At 37.8% G+C, this 24123-nt stretch overlaps 1 protein-coding gene across 2 annotated transcripts in view; it reads left to right on the top strand.

The window, feature by feature from the left end:
* GADL1 (glutamate decarboxylase like 1) overlaps positions 1–22755 on the top strand; it is a 188321-nt gene extending 165566 nt beyond the window's left edge. Inside the window, exons 15-16 of one of the 2 annotated variants that reach the window (XM_053598934.1) lie at positions 6495–6581; positions 20932–22755. In XM_053598934.1, coding sequence (XP_053454909.1) covers positions 6495–6581; positions 20932–21105 — 261 coding nt within the window. In that variant the 3' untranslated portion in view covers positions 21106–22755. The remainder of the gene's footprint in view (positions 1–6494; positions 6582–20931) is intronic. The other variant, XM_053598935.1, reaches the window with a different exon arrangement.
* Positions 22756–24123: the final 1368 nt, after the last annotated feature.

Here is a 24123-nt window from a genome sequence, read left to right as displayed (position 1 = left end):
AGCTTTGCTAAACCTGTCAGTAGGGTCCTAGTGATTTAGTTTATGCTGTGAATTGAGAACAAATTCATTTGAATTCGCTGGTGAAGACAGTCAGCTCAAACCACAAGCCACAATCCTGACAGGAACTGGAGTCAGGTTTGGAGATTAAGGGGAACAGATGGATAATAAAAAATATTTACAAAATAAAATAAAACAGTAAAAATACACAAGCCCTGACTTTCCTGTTTAAATCTTCAGTTCACATTCTCTTAGACAGGGCTATATCTAGGGTCTCCATTTCAAAGAAAATGATAAATTAGTTTTTTAAAAAAATATGGAAAAATTTATTTGATTCAGAAAATGTATTGGAAACTTTTTTCAAAAGTAATTGAATTCGAGGATTCTGCAAAAATGTCCAAAGAGATGTGTGAATAGACATGAATTTATCCTTTACAAGAATTACTAAGTGTGTGTGGTTTCAGACTCTATTCAATCTTACATTTCTCTCACTCTTTCCTGTCCTCCCTGAGCTATTATTCACATAGTCAAATACACATTATTTTGACAGATATATATGCGGTTGATTCATTATTGTCCATAGCCAAGGAGACCAGTTTTTTCCCTGGTGGATTTGAGATCTGGAGGCAGCTTCATGGAAAGAATGGTCAGACAACCCAAGAAGCTGGATGCTAAAATCTCTGGGAGGAAACGATGGCCTGGTTATCCTTGGTTTATTTTAAAATTGTTTTGATGGTTAATTATTGTTGACCATTATTTAAATCTCAGCTTATTTGCTTTCATCCCCAACTCATATGTCATTTTTCAGTGTTGGCATGTCTGTATCAGTAAGTCTGCAGCAAGTGGTGCCTTAAAGTCTATAATTTTAATAGGTATGTCTAGTCGATGCCAAGACAACTTGTGCATCTTCTGGAAACACTAGGGAGGGTGATTGGAGGCCTGCAGCAGATGCTTCTGTCTTCCCCCAACACTATATGTGAAGTGTGTTAACATCAGGATTAAAGGCATTTTAAGTCATTTCCCAATTCTATTCTCCCTTCCCCACATGTTTCGTCAAGCACGTAACTTCCAAGCAATTTAGCTTACCTTAAAAGTTTCTCCTGTGAATAAGGTAAAACTCTTCTTAAGCATATGCCCAGGTTTTACAGAATATTCTTCTGTAAAAAACTTTGTTTTTACACCAGGTCAGGAAGGAGGTGCTCACACCCGGCCTGGTGTCTTGCAAGCTGACTGTGATGACTTTGATGCATGTCACTTGTAGACAGCACAGACACCGTGATATTGTTAATGTTGATCATTCTGAAGGCTGAAGCAGGAGGATCCCTTGAGCCCAAGAGTCTGAGGTTGCAGTGAGCTGTCATGACGCCACTGCATTGTAGCCAGGGTGACAGTGTGAGACTCTGTCTCAAAAATAAATAAATCATAATGTTGGTCATTATTTGGACAATAGAGGAAATAGAAAGCATAGGGGGAGGCAATTTTAGTATTTTGGGACAGGGCCAACTCCCAGAGGAGGCCTGGGAAAATAAATGTAAGATGTTAGATCAGGCAGAAAACATATTAGAAAAATAAATACACTTTTCTGTGGTGAGATGAAGATTTAGAGAGAAAGAGGTGGTTCAACTGTCTCAATAATTGTCACTATGACCTTTGCACCAAAGATGGTGGATATGGGCCAAGGGCTCCTGAGCGCATTTCACCCTAATTATTTATGACAGAAGATGTTTAACAGAACATAGTATAACATACTGAGATTTACTGCTGTTTGAAAGAAAATTTGACCTCCTAGTCTGAGTACAAGAAATAACAAAATTGACATCCATTTAATTGAGCAGCCTTTTAATATAGCAAATAGCTCAGGGGGTTATTTTCTCACCATTGTCTCTGCAGAACAGAGCTTGAATTGGGGGATTTTGTGATCTTTGTGTAGAACATAGATTATGTTTTATTATTCCAAATTATACCCCAGCATGGAAAATAAAGTATTTCCATGTCAGATCAATATAATTAGGGATATAAATAATGAACATGTAAAGCATGACGTATAATAGTATTTATTCTTCATTCCATAAGTTTGTCTTATCAGATCAGTTGCTCAGCAAATGTTGATTTATAGGATTTCCTGCTTTACTTCATTTCTGTTGATCTCCTTCATGGAGAATTGACTCTATCTGCGTATATTGAAAAATCTACTCTATTTGCATATTGTATAGTAGGACAGAGAAAACTGAAAAGAACTTAAATTCATTGAGTATGTGCTTACTTACTGCCTCATTCTATTTCATTTTAATTAATTACTACAAAAATCTTATGAAGTAACTGTGCCTATCTCTATTTTTAATTTGGAAAAAAACAAAACAAAACAAGGACTTATCCATGCTCTGTGGTGGCTATCGAGGTAGTTGTTAATGTTAAAACAATATTAAATGTGGTTGTAGAACATTCAACATTGCCCATTAGCCTTGTTCTTCTTTCTTTCTTTTTCTTTGGTGGGGGGATTTGTTTTTTTTTTTTGCTTGTTCGTTGTTTTTGCTGTTGGTGTTTATTATGGGACAGTCTGCAGGCTAAATCCATTCCATTGCCTATTTTTATAAATAATGTTTTATTGGAACACAGCCAGTATCATGCGTTTTCTATTACTTATGGCCGCTTTTACCTGAGTAGTTGCTACACACACTGTTTGGCTACAAGGCCTAAAATATTTACTATCTGGCTGTTTACAGAAATGTTTGCCAGCGCCTGGATTATAGATTGATACTATGTTGCTCTAAAACACTTTTATGATGGCAAATACTCATCCAATTGTTGCCTGGACTTTGCCTATGGAAGTCAAAGTGCCTGGTATTCCCAGGGCGCCGGGCTTCAGTCTCTTGTGTCTAATGCAGAGAAAATTAATGACAGCCAATTTCAAACAGGAGTTGCCTAGATTTCCTCTAAAGTAGGACTGACTTAGCTCCACACCTGACTTTAAGTCACAAAAATGAGGTTTCAGTTATAAAATTAACTGTTTCACTGCAACAGTTATGTTGCAGCAACACGTGAGCCCCCCTCCACTCAGTCCTCTCTCCCAGCCAAATCTCAATGGTTTCTAATTCAAAATTGTATCTCTTGATCATGTTTCAAGTCCTGAGGGTCAGTGGTAACTCTGCAGTGCTCCACGGTCCTCATGCCAACATCCAACCTAAAGGAGGAGACCCTGCCTCAGACGTGCCATTCTTGTGGCAAAGGGGCAGGAGAAAGAGGCTGGCAGAAACACGCGCTGACTCTTAGAGTTTTAGCTCAGTCACGTGACAGCTGCCTGGTGGTACGTGGTCCTCCTACAAGAGATGCTGCAGATTCTAGGGCAAAGGCAAGGAGGACGTTTGAGTAGTGAACAGTAGTGGAATCTACCAGGGGCCATAGCAGTCAGACTCCCATTTGTCAAACAGAAAACATCCACCCTCCTAACCATCCACTTAGTGGCTCAGAGTGTGTCATAAAATCTCAGAGTAACTGTTCTCTCAGAGTACCCCGTGATCCCTCTCCTCCTCAGGGTGGGTCATTTCTCTGTGTTTTGTCCTCGCAATCTAGACTTACCTCATCTCCTGCACATGTGTTTCTGCTTTGTTCTCTGCGATGAATGCCTACGACTTGACCAATAATCCACGGTGAGGCAAAAGCAGGTCTAGCTAACAGCTTTTGCTTCGCTTCCATCAATAGATGCACACTTTTCTGAGGCACTTCGGTTAGTCCAGATCTCTGCTTTCTATTTGCTAAGGTTATACAATAGAAAGTAAAATCATCTAAAATGCTGCCTGGTGATGTCAGGTTCAATTTCCTTTTTAGAGAAAGCCAACCCCTTTGTGAGCCCGAAGATCAAAGTTGCCTGTTAAACGCAGATATTTCTGGCTATTCTGCCTGGAGGTCAGTGAAGTAGAACAAGATATTAAGGATCCTCTCCCAAACTGGGTCAGAACTGGGTTAAAAGATGAGAGGATTATTTCGGGAAGCCACACAATAATCCACTCACACAAGTTGAAAAAAAGTTTATGTAGCATTTTGGACTCTGAAAAACTGTCTGAGGAGTTGGATTAGTCAGCTGGTACAGTGCACGGCATCATCCATTGGGCCTGTTTTTATCACTTCATTCAGCACAACTCCATTATTTCAAAAGCTAAGCAAAAGCAGGCTTTAAAAAGCAATTTCATTATTTGCTACATATCTCTGAGCAAGTAAATCAGAAAAGCAATTCAGTAAAGAACTGTGGATTCAATAAATACTTTGAGTCTATAGATGACTAAAAAAAAAAAGAGAATCCAGAATTACTTCTACCACTTAAATGAAGCAAAAAAGGAAAAACTAAAAAAAAATAATAATAATTACTTATAAGTTTACTAAAATACTAAAATTTTCAAATGACCTTCAAAATTAATCTTAAGGCTGTGAGGTTATCCCATGGTTATATTATTTTGTTTTCTTTCTTTCTTTTTTTTTTTTTTTTGCAGTTTTTTTTTGGCCAGGGCTGGATTTGAACCCGCCACCTTTGGCTTATGGGGCCGGCACCCTACTCCTTTGAGCCACAGGTGCTGCCCTATTTTGTTTTCTTATAGTATGTATCACACTAATATATATTAAACATGAAAACCCTTACCACTAAACTCGGTAACAGATTTGGAATATGTACCTTCACTGCTGTGAGTTAATGTTATTCTCAGAGTGCTAACCAACACAATGACCAGAGAAGACATGGATTTTAATATATTTAAAGGGAGAAGACCCAAATGTATCCATTTTAGATTGTGTGGTTATGTATCTATATAGAGCTAAAGACATCAAACAAAATATTTTTCTAAATTTAATACACAGATATAGAGTTGGAAACTAGGGGCTAGAATATTGAAATTTATTTCAAAAGGTGGCTTTGTAGTCAGAATAACTTTATCATTCATATAATTCTATTCATATGAATTACAGGAGTTTTGGGTTTTTTTAACTTATCGAGGTGTTTTTAGATATTATCTAAGAGACTAACTGGTAATAATAGTCAAGATCTTTTTGAGAGAGTAAGTCTAAAAGGGGAGTTTTCTTCTCAAGCAACTTACATATTATAGAATGATAATAAATAAAATTGCTTGGATTATTCTAAGAATAGAACAATCTTATATAGAAAAATCAGGCAGTGCCTGTGGCTCAGTGAGTAGGGCGCCGGCCCCATATGCCGAGGGTGGCGGGTTCGGACCCAGCCCCGGCCAAACTGCAACAAAAAAATAGCCGGGCGTTGTGGCGGGCGCCTGTAGTTCCAGCTGCTCGGGAGGCTGAGGCAGGAGAATCACGTAAGCCCAAGAGCTGGAGGTTGCTGTGAGCCGTGTGACGCCACGGCACTCTACCCGAGGGCAGTACAGTGAGACTCTATCTCTACAAAAAAAAAAAAAAAAGAATAGAAAAATCAGGCCCAAATATTTATAGGAATTGTATATGTTCCCAATATATACAGAGGAAAGGCAGGCTTATTTCATCAGTGATGTTAAGATTTTTGACTACTGGTTAAATGTAGAGGTATAGGGAATGTATCTAATTTATGCAAGATACAAATGAAATGTTCAAACAGACTAAAAGTTTAAGTGACAAAATCAAGTCAGAAAAGAACAAATTTTTATTTAATTTTGATATGGATGGAACTTTTTATGTATAACACCAATGTTGGAATATATACAGGGTGGACAACATTTGTATGCAATTTTAAAAACTATTTAAAATTGCATATGAACTTTATGTCCACCCTGTATATGCATTTATGTGTGTGTATGCATTTGATAGTTTTTTTTATATAAATATAAAAGCAATTCAGTGGGTGGTTCCTGTGGCTCAGTGAGTAGGGCGCTGGCCCCATATACCGAGGGTGGCCAGCAAAACTGCAACAACAACAAAAAATAGCCAGGTGTTATGGCAGGTGCTTGTTGTCCCAGCTACTCGGGAGACTAAGGCAAGAGAATTGCCTAAGCCCAAGAGCTGGAGGTTGCTGTGAGGGTGACAGAGTGAAACTGTCTCTAAAAAAAAAAAAAAAAACAACTATTCAGGAAATAACTAAAAACTAAGTTAAAGGCAGACAAATGACTTGTAATATCTAAAGCAGATAGTTAATGTTCTTAATAATAATGGGTTCCTCTAAATCAGTAAGAAAAAGATGATCACCAAGAATTAAAATGGGCAAAGAACATGAACGAGCACTTCACAAAAAGGCAAGTTAGTAGATAAATTAAAACGCTAGGCATACAGATGGGGGAATCAGATAGCAAGAGCTGAACAGTGACCGTCTGTGAGAAGCTAAAGAGCCCCTCGATTGGAAGACGACAGTGCTTTGTCAGGCAGCCGCCTTCAGGCCTTTCAGTTATGCGAAATCACCATTTATCACTGTCATTACTCGAATACAACTTGACAGTGTACAACTGCATAAACTCTGAAGCAAAAGAAGCTTGGTTTTAGCAAAGCAACATATTTCTCTATGACCTTTCTCACAGTGTCCCCAACTTGGAAAGGGCCACTCCCTCCCCATGGACTTGGCATGGAGGAAGAATTCCCTCAGCATCTTGAGGGCTATTTTCCAGGTATTCCAAACTAAAGATCTTAAATAGTAACAATAAATACATTATCAATCTATTTCAAATTTTGTCTTTTTAAATAGCAGAGCCTTTTTGCCAAACTCTCACACAGAACTCCAATGTGTAAAACGGGTAAAGCAGAGCTTGGCTGGGTAGACAAAGGCCCTGCCTGCTTTGCTTTGCAAGGACGAGGAACTTGTGGCGTGCTGATTTCAAGATTGTTCTTCTTTAAGTACCAAAGGTGGCAAGGAAAGCTTCATCTTCCTCTGCTGCACCCTTTTAATAAAAAGATTTGTTCTGTAAAATTTGGATTCGATCAAAAGGCCACACGCAAGGATCCAGAAGGCCACAGGTTCCTCACCCCTGTCTGGAACACAAGAAAAATACTATGCCTTAGAGGAAGGAGTAATTTCCAAATTTAAACACTAGTCTCAGGAGTGTTGAGTGAGCTCCATAAGGGAGAACGCAAAATGCACTGTCATTAATTTTCTAAAAATGTGCAAACTTAAAGCATTTTGTTACTTAAGTAAACTAACTGGATTGCTGTTGCTTAATATTTATAACATCAATGTTAAGTATCCTTTATTAGCATGTATAAAGAGTTAAGCAGGAATGCCTAATGCTTAACATTTTCTCAATATTTTTATGAGTAATACAAGAACAATAATTATTTTGAAATATGCACATGGCACCTCTCATGATGCAGCAACAGAGGTAAAGTCAGATACACAAAACACACGTGACTTTAAAAGTTCAGGATTTGCTCCTGAGGTCGAAATGCCAGGATGTTTTGGGATGCAGTGGAGCGGAATAAAGAAGTGCGGTTACACAAATGAAAACAAACTATAGCGATGCAGAGAGAAGGTGTAAGGGGAGGCAGGAGCACATCCTATGTGTGCAACTAACTTTGGGCAGATAATGAACACCTGTATTCAACCAGGTAAAAACAGGCCAAAAAGACAATTTAGATGTCAGTTTATTCCCGAAGCAAATAGGTACTGGGAAAAAAGACTATAAATAAAATAAGGGTATAGGTGCATAGCTAAGGTGGGCACAGGCAGGCAGGGGCCAGCAGGGAAGGGCAGTTAGAAGAAGTGAGGGAAGGAGGGTGCAGCTGGTGGACATAGGAATCTGACTGAGGCATAATTGCAATATCTTGGCAGCCTGTTCAGAGCGAGGTATCTCTCGGGTTATATCAGCATAGCACTATGGGTTCATTTTCTTTTTCACCCCCTGCCTTGTCAGGCCCTAGAATCTACTATAAAAACCAATGATTTTGCAACTCTGAATGAAGCCTCTCAAGTCTAATATGCACATTTGACACGTTAAAATTATTGCAGTGCCAACACTGGGACTGCTTCTCACATCTGTGCCTACCCTGCTAGGTAGGGGTTTTGCTTTTATGCCCTAAGGAGGCTCACTGGCTACCAGAAGCTTATTAGCACAGAATAAATCAAAAGACAAAATTTCAGCTGCTTATTTCCAAAAGCCAAATACTGAAAGGGAATAGTATTCTTTTTTTCTCCAGTTTTTTGCCGGGGCTGGGTTTGAACCCACCACCTCCAGCATATGGAGCTGGTGCCCTACTCCTTTGAGCCACAGATGCCACCCAGGAATAGTATTCTTAAGAAAACTTACCCTGAGAACACCTGTGAGAAAATGAACCCGAATTTTCATCTGCGGAAGAGTTCATTTCAGGTGCTGCACATCTCACGTAGTGCGGGGTGAGGTGTGAGTACAGCATCCACGTGGCTAAAAGCTTGTGCATCTGACCCACTTACTGTAGTGGGCTGTAGTGCTGGGCCTAAAGCATTATGTCCTCACTAAAATGTCCAGCTGCAGTATGCAGAAATACTGGATCACTGCCTATAGGATCTAGAGAGAAATCTGGGACTGTACTCATCTTCTCTCAGACAGAGGGATGCTCTTTTGAGTATATTAAGAATCTTTGGAAAACATTATGGAAAATCCTTTTAAAACTTAGGATTCCATTTACTGTGCTTTGGGCCAAAGCAAGGTTAATGACTCCTGAGAGAAACCAAAATGACACCGAGGTATCAAGACAAAATGTAGAGGTTTCGATGGAGACCCTGAGGTTCCTGAAAATTGTTTCTCAACAGGGAGACTATTGGAATTTGGGGCAATGTAATTCTTCCCATTGCAGGTTCATTTCAAGCATTGTGAGGGTTTTGGCACCCTTGACCTTGGGCCACAAAGAACAAGTAGCACCCCACAGTCTCTGCAACAATCCAAAATGCTTTAAAGGTATTTCCAAATGCCCTTAGGGAGTAGGTTTCACCTCTGGCTGGGAGCCACTGAATAAGTCCATTTAGGGAGCAATATAGGGGTCTCTCAACCTATCCTAAAATTTTGGAGTTGGCCCACATCTGTTACTCAGGAACTGTTAGCTCAGATGGCTGCTGGGACACTATTGGGTGTTAAGCTTTTGCTTTATAGAGTGTGTAAAATGTTTACTGTGTCCATTCTTCAGCTAAAGCTTTCAGTTCAGTTTGGTTTGTTTTTATGACCGTTCATTTCAGCCGCCTTGAATATATGACTGACATTAGGTTTATTGGAATTGCTGTCATCGTCGTTTCTATGTTGTAAACACCAACTGTGAAGCTCACTGTGTTCTTCAGGCTTCTGGGGATTCTAAACACTTGGATCCCATGGCTTTGCTCATCTGTATCGGAACGAGCATGAATGGGGCAGTTCTTTTATTCTGTGCATGTCTAATTTGCAGATATACTCCGGCGGAAAATAAGGCATGCCCAAAGTGTGGCTTATTTCTCCAAGTTCTGTCAAGCCGAAGTGATCTCTTAGATGCATATGATTCCATGAGCTACAAACCGCCAATTTTATATACCTTAAGCTTGAGAGACTTATGTAATTGAGAGACTAACGTATCTCACCTCTAAATTATGGGGAAGAGACATCAGGGGAAATGAGTAAGTGTTGTGTAAAGGAGTAAGAGTTACAAGGTAAGGAATGGGAGAATATATTGAATATATTGAAAGAGGAAAATGGATTCTTGGGTGGCGCCTGTGGCTCATAGGTAGGGCACCTGCCCCATATTTTGAGAGTGGTGAGTTCGAACCCAGCCCCAGCCATCTAAAACAACAACAACAACAACAAAAAAGATTCTTAAAGCATCAAAACTAAATGCCTTATCATTTGGGATGTGGTTTATTGTTTTGAAGACACTACTGGGTTGTGCATTTAGCAAAAATTTTAGCTAACAACTTCTTTGATGTCACTGGTTTATTTTGTTGCTAAATTGACACAGACAGTGTAAGAAGAGGAGAGTCCCGAGTTCCTTTCCTATTCTTTGTCAAAATTGTTTGTCCTGTCCAGAACACGTCTCACCTCCTGCCTACACACTGTTCTTCCAAAGTCCTAGTTAAAGGACCATCATACTTTTTATTTCCCAAATGTACATCATAATAAGAAGCATTTGAGTTGCCTGGTAAATACACAGACCACCAGGCCTATCCTGCTGAAATTCAAATTCAGCTGCTCTGATGGGGGCCTGAATCCAGGTGATTTCCATCTTCAGATACGTTTGGGAAACACCAAAGGCTGCTCTTTAACTTTTCTTTGGCAAAAACATAAATATCAGGACAGCATAAGGAGACTGCAGGATTGTGGAAACAAGCTCATTAATTTTAAGCATATAGGATTTTCATGTGTCCAAAGAAAAAGTAACTTTTTTACTTACAAAATATTTCTGTTTTCTGACAACTTACACAACAGAAATTTCTAGAATACAATAGAAACTCATTCCCTGCCCACAACAAATTTCAACAGAAAGTTCCCTCCCCTGCAAAAAAAAATTAGCCAAGATGATCAATGACTGTCTTACTCTTTAAAGCAGGCGTCCTCAAACTGCGGCCCGCGGGCCCCATGAAGCAGTATGATTATATTTGTTCCTGTTTTGTTTTTTTACTTCAAAATAAGATATGCAGTGTGCATAGGAATTTGTTCATAGTTTTGTGTTTTTTTTTAAACTATAGTCCGGCCCTCCAACGGTCTGAGGGATAGTGAATTGGCCCCCTGTTTAAAAAGTTTGAGGATGCCTGCTTTAAAGGAAAAAAAAAATGACTTTTTCAATTTGAAAAAAAAAATCCTAGAACTTAAATAAGATATTAACTTCAGGTGCAAGATTTAATTTCTAAAACTACTAACTCATGACATCTCTTAGAAATATTTAAATGCAGTTTGGATGCTTTAGGGAGAAAGAATAAATTACAAATCATGTTTTTCACAGTACTTTCAAATGCTCATATCATAAGATATAATAATGAGAGTATAATAAAAGAACTGGTGTGAGTGTAAATTGATTAAAAACAAATTCATTTTAAGAAATAAATATGAGTTCCTTTTACTGAGATGCCAAGCACTGTTGTACACTGTTAAGCATGTTCATACAATATTTTGCTTAGTCTATATAACAATCCTGCAAAAGATGAGCAGTTCTTGAAAGAAAAAAATATAATTCCCAGATGGGTCAAATATTTGCCCAAAGTCACAATCACAAGCATTTCAGGATAGTCCCACGTCAGTTTAAAGTAGTTTTTTAGTCTAAGGAAGATTGGTCTAATCCATACAACTTTTCCCTTCAACTAGGATGCTTATGAAAGTGAAAAGGGGTGTTATTTATAATTACATGGAAATAAGTATAAACTGGGTCTGTCCTAAGGAAAGTGGATATTTGGTCACAAGCATGTGAACAGAGCTGGCTTATTTAACCATCAGGCAAAATAAACATTGGGGGGGGCATGGGAATTCAATAGGGGCATACAAAAAATGGCTCTAAAACATAAAAGGAAAACTGATAAATCGAACATAGCAAAAGATGATGTTAACTTAGTCAACCACAACTTAACTGGAATCTGTAATTATATGTGCATTGTATTTAAGAAGTTTAGTGGGTATCTTTGTATATGTTTGCTCTGACATGTGGTAGAGTCCCCCAAAGACTTAAGCCACACAGTTTTCATTATTTTACTCTGCCCATTGTAAAAACTCCAATTTTCACTGTGTCCAAAATACCTTTTTTTTTTGTACTGATGAGTGGTTGACATGCCCTTTCTCATTTTTAGACCCTCAGGGAAATTAAGCTCCTTGCTTAAGGGCATGCAGTTAGTGGCAGACATGGAACAAAACATCCTGATTCAGCTTCATTTCCTTCCTGCACCTTGTGCTCTAGATTCTTCTTGGAAAAGAATGCTAATCTCCATCGTGTGCTGCCCGTTTGTCCATAGCATTGCACACTTCACTCATAGTATCCCATTTCATCTTTAATCCATCCTAGGAAGAGGCACTGTGCTAGCATTATGATATCTTGCCTACAGATAAGGAAACTTAGACCCCGAGAGCTTAAGCTGTTGCCTGACCTCATGTAGCTCCATGTCCTCTCAGAACATCTTTTGTTTTTGTAAATTAATTCATTTATTATCTTTTAATTTGCTTACAGATCAAAGTCACCTTTTTAAAGTTGTACAGTTCTATGAGTTTTGCCATGTGCATAGTGTTAGCCACTCGTAAGGTACTATATTAGTCTCTGAGTGATATAAAGGAAAATGGGTAAAGATCCAGCTTGGAACAGAATTTATAGACCCATGATATATATGTACTCACTACTTTAGTACCATGTAGGACAATTCCATAAGTTCCCCAAATTCTGTAGGACTGCCATTTAGCAATCAACTTTCTCATTCCAAGGCCCTGGCAACTACTCATCTATTCTCCATCATGTGACTTTTGCCTTTTCCAGGATGTCATACAAATCGAATCATATAGTAAGTGGCCTTTTGAGTCCAGCTTCTTTCACTTACCATTATCCTTTGGAGACTCGTCCAGGTTATTCCCTTTTACTGCTGCGTAATATTCCATTATATAGGCATACCACAGATTATTTATCCATTCTGTAGTTGATGTATATTTATATTGCTTTGAATAAAGTTCCTGTAAACATTTACATACATTATTATTAAGGTTATATAGCCAAAATGCCTATTTAAACACATTGACTGCTTCGTGAGTTATATTTGACTCACCTAGTATTGAGCCTGGAGCTTGATTTTTTTTTTTATAGCAATCAATGTGGTAAAGAAGAAGGAGAAACAATATATTCCATAATTTTATTTGATTTAGGACTTTGAAGAAAAATGTCTTGAATTCTTCATTGACAGACAATTTCTCCAGAAGGTTCAATTGTATAGTACAATCTCTTCTGAATAGTGCAATGAGAAAATCAGCTTTCTGTATTAAATTGACCAAGCAGTTATCAATAAAAAATGGCAATTTTTTGCTATTTTATTTTCCAAAAGGAAAAAGTGTAACTTGATAAAATGGCAGGAAACAGGTTCATTTTATCTATGACTAAATGATAAAAATAAATAAATAAATAGAGAAGTTTAGATGGTACCTGGACACCTGGAGGTCATAGGTTTTCCTGCTTTGAATTGTCAAATGCTCTAAAAAATGAGTGGATGTTATAGCACTTGTTCTGGAAAGTACTGGTTTGTTCCTTGATGGAAGTGGAAAGTGTCTAGATGAGGAAGCATAACCTAAACTTCTCTACTAGGGTTTGGACAGAAACCAGCTGTAATGGGAGGGCAAATGTGTCATACATAGCATGCCTCATTTGGGACAAGAGACAAATTACTCAGACATATTTGGAAATCCAAAAGAAAAGCTTCTAGATGAGGAAGCCTAACCCAAACTTCTCTACTAGGGTTTGGGCAGAAACCAGCTGTAATGGGAGGGCAAATGTGTCATACATAGGATGCCTCATTTGGGACAAGAGACATATTTGGAAATACAAAAGAAAAGCTTCTATATTGTGAGTTAGTGATTTTTTTTTTTCTTTTACCATCAGGTGAGACATTCAATTTACCTACATTTTAAAGATATAAAACTAATCGTTATCGTTACCACAAAGAACTTTTTATATAAGACTTTAAAAAATCAGTTTCTCCTTTTCACAGTAAAGGAGAAAGAAGAAAGTATTTAGACCATTGGAAATGTTTTGTTTCAACAGCTGTTCATTTAATAACCACTATCATGGGTAACAGGGAGGTTACAAACTAGAGGATATATATTTAACAGAATTCAAAACCCATTTCATCTCTATACATTGTGAGTTGTATGTATAAGGAAAATTTAGTTCATATTTATGCTGAGAAAAAAACAGATATGTAATTCAAAGATTATTCGTTTATGTTTTAGGAAGTTCTTGTATGAGACATTTTGTTTAGCTCTTCCATCATCAGAAACAAATGGAATCCACTTTTCCACTGAAGAATATACTATTTTTTAAATTGAAGCTAAAAGGAAAAATAGAGATGTAAGTCTATGTTGAGACACTGGGATCCAATCTGGTTCTTCTGACCTCAGATTCACTGGTTCATGAAAGAGCGACATAATGCTTTAGTTATGGAGATAAAACCCAGAGAAGTTAGTAAACAAATACGGGAGTCTCAGATTTTCTCACATGTCTAACATTCCATGTCTGCATACCCGGGCATTCAAGACTGACAGGGTAATCTCTCTAGGGCTGACTTTTCTCAGAGGGTTCATTAGCCTTCAAGGACTACTCAAGTCTACTCTCTCCTCAGCACAATGAGGCAGGGACAACTTTGCTTCCTACGCTGCCACTGCACTGGGGCCTGCACTCTTCCTGAGGGAGGAAGGCATGTGCAGTCCATCAGAGTCTCTGGCTTGTTTCAGCAGACTAATTCTTCCCTTGGACTGGAATTCTTCCACTTAAGTTCTGCTCCCTGATGCTGGGATGCTGTTCATTCCCTGAATTCTGGCCCCTGTCACTTCCACAGTGCACATGAACCTGGCCTCAGGAAATCTGAGATGACTCTGAACTGTAGAGAAAAAAAGAAAAAGAAAAAAGGTGGCTTAACAGGGGAAGGACTTATGTAAGTCCCAGAAACAGTTTTGGGTTGGGTGCCAGGTATAAAGTGTGAATATTTCATGTTTTTTTCCATGAACATTTTAAAGTCCTACTCAGGAGAACCCTCCTTAAGTTAACAAAAGGATGGGAGATATTTGGAGCCTAGATTGTAAGTACAAAGCATGTTACTTTCTGTGATTGTTCCAGAAAAATTGCTAGAAACCAGCCACAGTGGCAATCCCTACCTATCAGAGTTATCAGTCTGCAGTAAGGAAACTATGGAACTCCGAAGTTGCAATTTAGAAACTTCTAGCAGCTGAACTGACTAACTTTACTCTTGAATTTAAAAATAAAAGACAAAATAGAGTTTGCATTTTTGTGGCTTTTATTTCATTTTTCTAGTAATTTTTATTGTATTTCACAGAAGAAATAGTCTGTAATACATTGGAAAACATAAAATTGGTCCTTCCTTACAAATAGTTTGAAAAATACTTTGTATATTAAAAGGAACCGTGTTTTATTGACATTATGCATATAATAAATTCTTAAAAAGAAATGTCATTTTACAGATACTACTATTTTATTTTAATCAATGGCTATGATAGTGCCTGGTTGGTTGCTCTTTATCAAATTGCTATATTTGGCCAGAGAGGGTGGCCCCTGTGGCTCAAGGAGTAGGGCGCTGGTCCCATATGCCAGAGGTGGTGGGTTCAAACCCAGCCCCGGCCAAAAACCACCAAAAAAAAAAAAAAAAAAAGACTATATTTGGCCAGAGAGAGTCATTTTTGATATTTTTTTTTCCCTTGGGTTTAAGCAACTTTTAAATAGGAAATACTGTTTTATGTTGCCATGGTGTGACATGAAAATTCTGTTTCAATAACTAAATCATTGCTGGAACATAATTTAGGGAGAAGAGACAGAAATCCTATAGAAACATGGAGATTAAGTCTTTGTGCAACCAAATAGAAATGTCAGGATCTTCCTCCACTTAAGATGCAGGGATCAGAGCACTAAAGCACAAGAAAGAAATCTGATTTACAATTTGAAGGAAAACCAACAGTAAGGTAATTGAGAGCTGGAAAGCAATCTCACTCCTGCCAAATTGCTTTCCTCAATGCGTGCTCTATTTAAGGTTGATATTTGGATACTTACATTTAGTTTGTGCATATTTTCTTTCCCCGTACCTATTCCATCCTGTCAGATTAGAGCTGTTTGTCTGCTGTGATTGGCAACAATGAATATCCAAATTATGCAGCATTGGATTATGCCTGGAGCTTTATAAATAAAAGGCAGTTGATATTTTAAGTGCTAAGGTGACAAGCTCACTGTTAATTAGGCCATTCTTGGGTCCTAAATTTTGCCAAAACAAGGGTTGCTTTCAAATAAGCTTTAATTTGAGTTTATGGGAATCGTACATGTGAAAGAACATCGCAAATTACAAAGGTAAAACATCTGTTTGTTTGTTTTTGCAGTTTTTGGCCAGGGCTGGGCCTGAACCCACTGCCTCGGGTGTATGGGGCTGGCGCCATTTGTTAAGAATAAGAACAATAGCTACTATTACTACAATAATAATTTGTGATAGAGGTTTGATGAATATCAGCCTAGGTATTGCTTCATTCCCCGTGAAGTGTTCATAGACAAAGGAGCTATTCCTTTTTTGCCTAGTAGCGACTGCATCTGGAATTACTGTTATAGTTCATGGATACGTAACTAAAATGTCGCTTGTACTGTCAAACCCTTGTTAGCTAGTTCTCTGGGTCACATATTTAGTCATTTCTTTATAGTTGTGAACAATTGGGGAAAAATTTAGCTTAGAAGTTTGGTCCTTATGCCTTGTGTTTTGCCCATGAAAGCACATTCTTGTGCCTTGCACAAGAACAAGAATTTGAACATCCAAAGGATCTTTATTAAAACATCCAACATGCCCTCTTACTTTTACCTTTCTTGCTTATATTAGGAAGTATTTCTGGTTTTCTCACAAGCAGTGCAAACCTGACAAATTCATTTTAATGATTGCGTCATTTGAGTCTCTGACATGTTATGAGTTGGAATCAAAATTATAATGCTCTCCGAAGATAAGGCAGAAAATACAATTGGGGGGGGAGGGGAAATAGAGGTATTGAAAAGTAAACAGGAAGAGACTCTGCAAATTAGACCTGAGCCAAGAACTTGCCTGTTTTAAATTTAAGATTGGCTATCGGCTAGAGAGCCAGTTATACCCAGGGTACCTGGAGGACAATGCAGGTGAATATAAAGGGAATTTTGATTTCAAAAACAGTATCATCAGAACCATAGGTGTAAATTCTACAATCGGTAGTCTGTGCCTCCTCAGGCTGACATTTGGCTCACGTGAACTGAGTCTTCCTAATATTGATTAACACAGCCTCATCGTGATTTCTTTCTCATGGCTTCAGTTTGCATGTGAGAGGCCAGTTATTCTTTGAATTAAAGATAAATGTGCCTTTGTCATCAGCCTAAGGCAGACTATTTCCCTGTGACCAAATAGGGAGATTTTAAGAGCAGTAAATGACATATGGTGGGTTCAAGGTTTAAATTGCTTGAGAGTGGGCACATTCACATGTGCACATACACACATGTGCATATATACAAGTACACACACACGCTCACAGACCCATTTAAATCCACATATGCACCAAAATTTCTCCTACCTAATGTGATGAGGATTTGCCAGTTAAAGCAAATAATCCTAGAAAAAATGCAGTGCATTCATAACCTAAATATTTTTACGTTTAACATCTATATTTTTACACTTAGATATTTTCACATCACATTTTACATCCACCTGCATTTATTTCCCCATCTTTTAATGTAAACATCTTTTTCCATTAAGTAAGGATTTTCAAATACTTTTTCCAAAAGCAAGTGAGGCTTTTCTTCAATGGAGACCTGATGATTAGAGGGCCCTCCACTGTCTCACATAAGCGACAATCTTCATGAACTACATGTCATATCCAGCTTAGATTTCTTCAGATGAGTGAGTTCCTCGACACCTGGGTAACAGTCTGAGTGCAGAATCAGTCTGGACTCTCAAGATTCTGTTTTAAAAGCATTTACACATCAAAAACTGCTGATCATTAGAGAAACGCAAATCAAAACCACTCTGAGATATCACCTAACCTCAGTGAGAATAGCCCACATCACAAATCCCAAAGCTGCAGATGTTGGCATGGATGTGGAGAGAAGGGAACATTTTTACCCTGCTGGTGGGATTACAAACTAATGCAGCCTCTGTGAAAAGAAGTATGAAGAATCTTCAAAGAGCCAAAAGTAGACCCTCCATTTGATCCTGCAATTCCATTACTAGGTTTCTACCCAGAAGAAAAAAAAATCATTTTATCACAAGGATGTGTGTACTAGAATGATTATTGCAGCTCAATTCAGAGTTACTGATAAGTGGAATCAACCCAAGCAGCAGTCAACCCATGACTGGATTAATCAACTTTGGTACATGTACACCAGGAAATACTATTCAGCCATAAAAAAGATGGAGACTTTACATCTTTAGTATGTACCTGAGTGGAGTTGAATCACATTCTTCTTAGTAAAGTATCACAAGAATGGAAAAACAAAGTATCCAATGTATTCAATACTAACATGAAACCAAGAGGTAAACAACTACATGCCCACGTAAGAGAAAAACCCATTATATTGCAGTGGGGGCAGGGAAGGAGAAGGAGGAGCATTGGTAAGCTCTCCCTGATGAGCACGATGTAGGGGTGAACAGCACACCCCCTGGGTGAAGGGCTCAACTACAACATGAACTTTACCTCATAAATGCAAACCACGTAGCCTAATCATTTTTTCCCTCACATAAATATGAATTTTTTTAAAAAGCATTTACAGTCTCTCATTACAGTTATGGTGTTGAGCCAACCTGCTTTATTTAGTTTTTCCAAAGGAGTCAACTTAGTTTCTAGGAGAACAACTCTTTTTGGCACTTCCCTCTCATTGGCTTACAAATTATTTTACAAGATTTTATAATTCTAGTAATAAATGCTACTTCCATGGACAGCCTTGGAAGAAAACTCGGCTGATCCATAAGAATTCAAGGGTTTCAGGCAGATCTGTGTAAGTGCAGTAGAGAGTTACTTACTACCTTCCCCTTTCTGCATCCACTGGACATTGTCACTGATTTCTACAAAAAGAGTGCAAGGTATTACTTAGTCCTATTTTTCTTATAGATAGAAATCTCAGAATAAAATATATGACACATCTTCAGAAATTTATAGAACTTGATAGTCCACATTTTTTCACTGGCTTGACCTCTTATTTCTATTTACTTTTTCTACAGTTTTTTTACATTCATAGGTTTTCTTTTACCATTTTGTTTTACAGAAAGACCCCCAATCTTTTGCTAGGCTGCCAATGTAATGCAGCTGAATAGGTGTCTCTTTTTGCTGTTGCTTGCGTGGTGTAGTCCACCTTTTGCAAGACTTGGCTTCTAAAATTAGCACATGTGGAAAAAAAGTATTTAGATAAAATTGCCCTTGAACATCCCTTGAGAAGGCTCTGTGGTTAAGTTCAACACATTATATCTCCAGAAGTCTACAACACCCAATTTTTCCATCAGCTTTGGAGCAGATCAAGATTGTGCTGAGTGTCAGATGAAGTAGTTTGGCTTGCCTTCAGGGGTTAACTGACAAAATGTAAACATGTACAAAACCTAGAGTGGTATGAAATGGTCACACTACAAGAGAGAGGCTCCAGGGAACTGTGATTAATGCCCCTCACCTAAGGAGTTTCAAAGCACATTCTGCACAGTAACTGAGATAACGCCGGAAAGGCTATGTTAACCACTGTGATAAAAATGTGTCAAATGGTTTATGAAGTGAGTGTATGATGCCCCATAATCATATCATTGTATACAGTTATGATTTAATAAAAAAATTAAAAAAAAAAAAAAGCACATTCTGCTTGCTGTTATTTACATACGAATTCTTTCCTTCTAGATGAGCTAAATCTCACCTTCCTGAGAAGACAAGGATAGAAACTCATTATATTCCTTTTTCACATATTCATATAGGACATACGAAAAATTTCTCAGAGTTTTCTTGTATTTCTAAGCTAGTAAGAGTGCATTCTTAATTTTTTATCGTGGTGTTTCAAAACTTAACTTTACTATTTTGAACGTTTACACCCTAGCTCTCGGTCACACTACTGATTTGAAAATGGACCAATTTTCCATGTGCTTTTTAAATTGAACTAATTTCTTGAAAATTTATCTTTTAAAAAAGATTTGCATTTGGATTATCAGGGCCTGTATTTCTTATGTCAGCTATAAATCCTTAAAATATGGGCTTTCTAATTTTATTAACACTTTTATACCTCTTAATCAAGACAGTTTACATTTCATATATGAGAATAATATCAAACTTTCACTTTTTTCCAGGGCCATATGTTTTCAAAGCATGGCTGAAAAATACATGTTCCTATTAATAAACTAACAGTTAATCTTTAAAATAGAATTGCATATAATATCCATATTAGTTTTTCCTTGGTAGACAATTGCAAGGTTTTCTGTTTTTATATCTATGGCTGATTTTCTTGATTCAAGATATCTGAACTAAGAGTGAAAAAGAGTGCTTGTTAGGGAAGATAAATTCGTGGATATAGGGCTGGGCATGGTGGCTTACGCCTGTAGTCCTACCAGTTTGGGAGGCTGAGGTGAGAAGATCATTTGGGCTCAGGAGACCAGCCTGAACAAAAGCAAGACCTCATCTCTATTAAAAATAGAAAAAATTAGCCAAGTGTTGTGGCAAGTGCCTGAAGCCCCAGCTGCCCAGGAGACTGAGGCAGGAGGATCATTTGAATCCAGGAGTTTGAGGTTGGTATGAGCTTGGCATCAACCATGGCATGCTAGCCTGGGGCAACAGAGTGAAACTGTCTCAAAAATAAAAAATTTAAAAAGAAGAAGGGGGAATCTAACATTTGATACATTTGAGACTCTGACCCCTGTGCAGCCTTGATGTGTTTTTAATGAGGCAGCATTGCATAATGACTTAGACTTCAGAGTATGGACTTGGGGAGAGACATTCATTTTTCTTTTTTTTGGCTGGGGCTGGGTTTGAACCCACCACCTCTGGCATATGGGACCGGCGCCCTACTCCTTGAGCCACAGGTGCCGCCCGAGAGACATTCATTTAATCTCCATATGGCTCAAGTTCTTCATCAATAAGTAGACATATCAGTAGTTTCTCCTTCATGGGGTTATTATGATGATAAATAAATTAATAAATCTAAAACACCTGTGCCCATAGTCATATGCCACAAGATCACAATAAATTATTATTATTGTCAATCTTGTGTATGTGAGACTAAGGATCTACACCAGAGGATGCCCAGGTAAATATCAAGTGGAGAACTGAAATGGAGTCAAAATGCCTCAGTGTTCTGGACTTTCACCTCCCTCCTTTTCTCCCCATGCAGGTGGCCCCAGCCATTAAGGAGAGGATGATGAAGAAGGGTAGCCTGATGCTGGGCTACCAGCCCCACCGCGGGAAGGTCAACTTCTTCCGCCAGGTGGTGATCAGCCCTCAAGTGAGCCGGGAGGACATGGACTTCCTCCTGGATGAGATAGACTTACTGGGTAGAGACATGTAGCTGTGGCTTTTGGTTCCCCAGAAACACAGATCCTGTCCTGGGGAGAGTCATAGATCTAAGGACATCTGGAGATACATAATAGATTGCAGGCTTTCTGTTGAGAAATAGGAAATACTCCCAGTCCAGGCCCAGCAAAGCCAAAAAGCTAAACAAGTAGTATTAAGTACTCTTTAGCTGTCTGGTCACTGTTATTGCTACAGAGGAGGAGGCAAAAAAAAGAAAAAAAAAAAAAAGAAAGAAAATTGATTTTCTTGAGGACTGTCACTGGAACACGACCTTGAAGAGAGTTTAGTAAATACCATGTGAGTTCTGGATTCTAAGGTTATATTGCTCTTTAAATACAAAACCTATCAGATTAAAGCAGTGGTTCTCAAAGTATGGCCCCCAAACTAGCAGTATCAGCATCAGCTGGGAACTTATTTAAAATGCCGATTCTCAGGTCCCACTCCAGACCAACTGAATCAGAAACTGGAGCACAGTATTCTGTGTTTTAGCGAACTCTCTCAGTGATTCTGATGCGGGATAAAAACTGACAAGCACTGGTTGTAATGACTGAGCACTCACTTTGAAGTTTTCCCAGGAGTGGAAATATCTAATATTTCAGTAGCCCCTGAGCCAGTCTTTGAAAAATGTAACTATGGCGTCTGTTGCACAAATATTTAAGGGCATCAGAAACAGATCAAAGCTATTTTTAAAAAGAGAAGCTATATAAAATGTTTACTTTATAAAGATGTATATTTTATGCAGGGTGAATATTTATATCAAAGTTAAAATTAACCATTATCTATCTATTGTAATTTATACAGAGATTAAGATAAAAGGCAAACACTTTGTAGTGTGTCCTTTTCAATCAATTAGTAATAGTCCTCTTTCACTTCCTAAGGTTATTTGTGTCATTAGTTAAGAGCGAACATGTATGTGTGTATGTTTGTGTCTGTGTATCTACATACACATGCATATATGTTTTTGTGTTCCTCTTTTTGCTTGAGGGCCCATTTCTCATCTTGTTTTCTGCCTCATAGGGAATATCTAAAATGAAGTCCTGGGTTGTGCAACATTCCCTTTCCCAAGCTTTGAAATGTCAGTGCTTTATATTAGGCAGAGAATCTGGGAATCAGAGACTTTTCAGAGGAAGCATTTCCTCCATTTCTCCTTGGAGTGGATGATTATAATTCTACCTCTGATTCTGGTCCTACATTTCTAAGAGAGTTATATTTGACTAAGAAATTGGCAGAATTCAGAGGTGTGGGTATAGAGTTCCACAAGATAAGATTACAAATGTAATTAAAGCTCTGCTTTAAAAGGTGACTGAGTGAAGAATGTTCAAGTATTAGCATATTCACTAGCCTTTTTGTACTCCATTGTTAACTCATGTAATTTAAATATTGAAGAGTAAAAAGTAGATGTATGCTATTTGCTTTTATTGCATATTTTCACTTTAGTTGCTTGGTTTCTCATTATCTTCAATTGGTCAAAGAATATCTAAATCTTTTTCTGAATTTCTTCTAATTCTCTGGTGATAGCTATTTGTGGCTATGTGTGTGTATTTTGCATTGTTGCCTTTTTGTTTTAATATGTACATAAAATATTACTAAAATTGATGTTTTCAATAATTTGGGTTTCATGAAATAAAAAGTAACATTAGTAATACTTAGCATTGCTGCCTTTTCTTTTCCTGTTCATCCCTCTTTCCTGAATTGTACCAATATATTTTAGCAGTGAACTGTATTTGGTTGGCATTTTGGCTTAATGATTGAGGAAGTAGGTGAAAGCTGACTGTTTCTTAGTAAACACCTGGAATAAAATAGAAAAAGCACTTATATCTAAGTGTAAACTTGTGTTTTGTTTAGTCTTTCTTCATTTACTGGGCAAGCCATGGGAAGCTCACTACCCCCACCTTAGCTCCTGTTGTACTTTTTTAATGAAAGATGGCAGCTCCTTGGTCAATAAAACAAATAAATAAAGTAAAATAAAATAAAAAATTTTCTTTAAAAAAATGCTACAAGATATTTGGGAAATTTCATTCTTTTTTCTTGCAATGTTCAATATATACTCAACCAGGTCTTTCACTGAATGGTCAAATTAATTTGACAAAAGGATGCTCATAATGCACTCATTCGTTTATTAAAATATGTATAATGTGCCTACTATGTTCTAGGCAATATTTTAGGTATTAAAGATATGCAGTGCATAAAATAGATGAAGTCTTCGCTCTTCTAAAGTTTTCATTCTAGTAGAGACAGACAATCAGCACATAAGTATATAACAAGTCAGGTGGCAGTAAGTATTCTGAAGAGAATTATAATAAGAAGAATAAAGGGATAGAGTGGGAAAGTGGAGTGAGCTGTGCTATTGTAGAAAAGTTGGTTAACTAAGGCCCCTGTTAGGTGACGTTTGAGTGGAGACTTTAAGGAAGTGAGGGAGAGAGGTATGTGGGTAGCTAGGGAAAGGATGTTCCAGATAGAGGATATGGTAAGTAGTCTGAGGCCTCAACAGTTGCATTCATGGTATGTCTGAGGACCAACATGGAGGTAAGTGTGGCTGGAGCAGAGTTAGTGCTGAATGAAGAAGTCAAAAAAGTGTCTGGGAATCAATTGCACAGGTACTATAGGTGGGGACTTAAGAGTTAGATGAGAACACATTAGAAAATTTGAATAGGGTATTGATGTAATTCAACTTATATTTGAATAAGAATCGTGCTAATTATAATTTAGAGAAATGGGTGTACATGGGGCAAGAGTAAACTCAGAAAGACCAAACAGGAGTCAACCCTAACATTTCAAGGAAGACATTATGATTATGGTAATTTATACTATAGTTGTAATAGAGGAAGTAGTGGAAAGAAATCTGATTCTGGAGGCATTTAAAATTAGAGTTGAGAAAGTTGGCTGATAGAGTGGAGTGTTGAAAGAGAAATAAAGAATTAAGGCTAGTCCTATACACTTTTGGCCTGGGCAACTATTAGAAAGCAGTTGCCATTTATTGAGTTGAGTATAAGAAAAATGGTTTTACGTGGTT

This window comes from Nycticebus coucang, chromosome 8, assembly GCF_027406575.1.
Source record: "Nycticebus coucang isolate mNycCou1 chromosome 8, mNycCou1.pri, whole genome shotgun sequence".
NCBI classification, from domain to species: Eukaryota; Metazoa; Chordata; class Mammalia; order Primates; family Lorisidae; genus Nycticebus; species Nycticebus coucang.
Note: the sequence above shows the minus strand (reverse complement) of the source record. Positions and strands in the feature narration are given on the sequence as shown.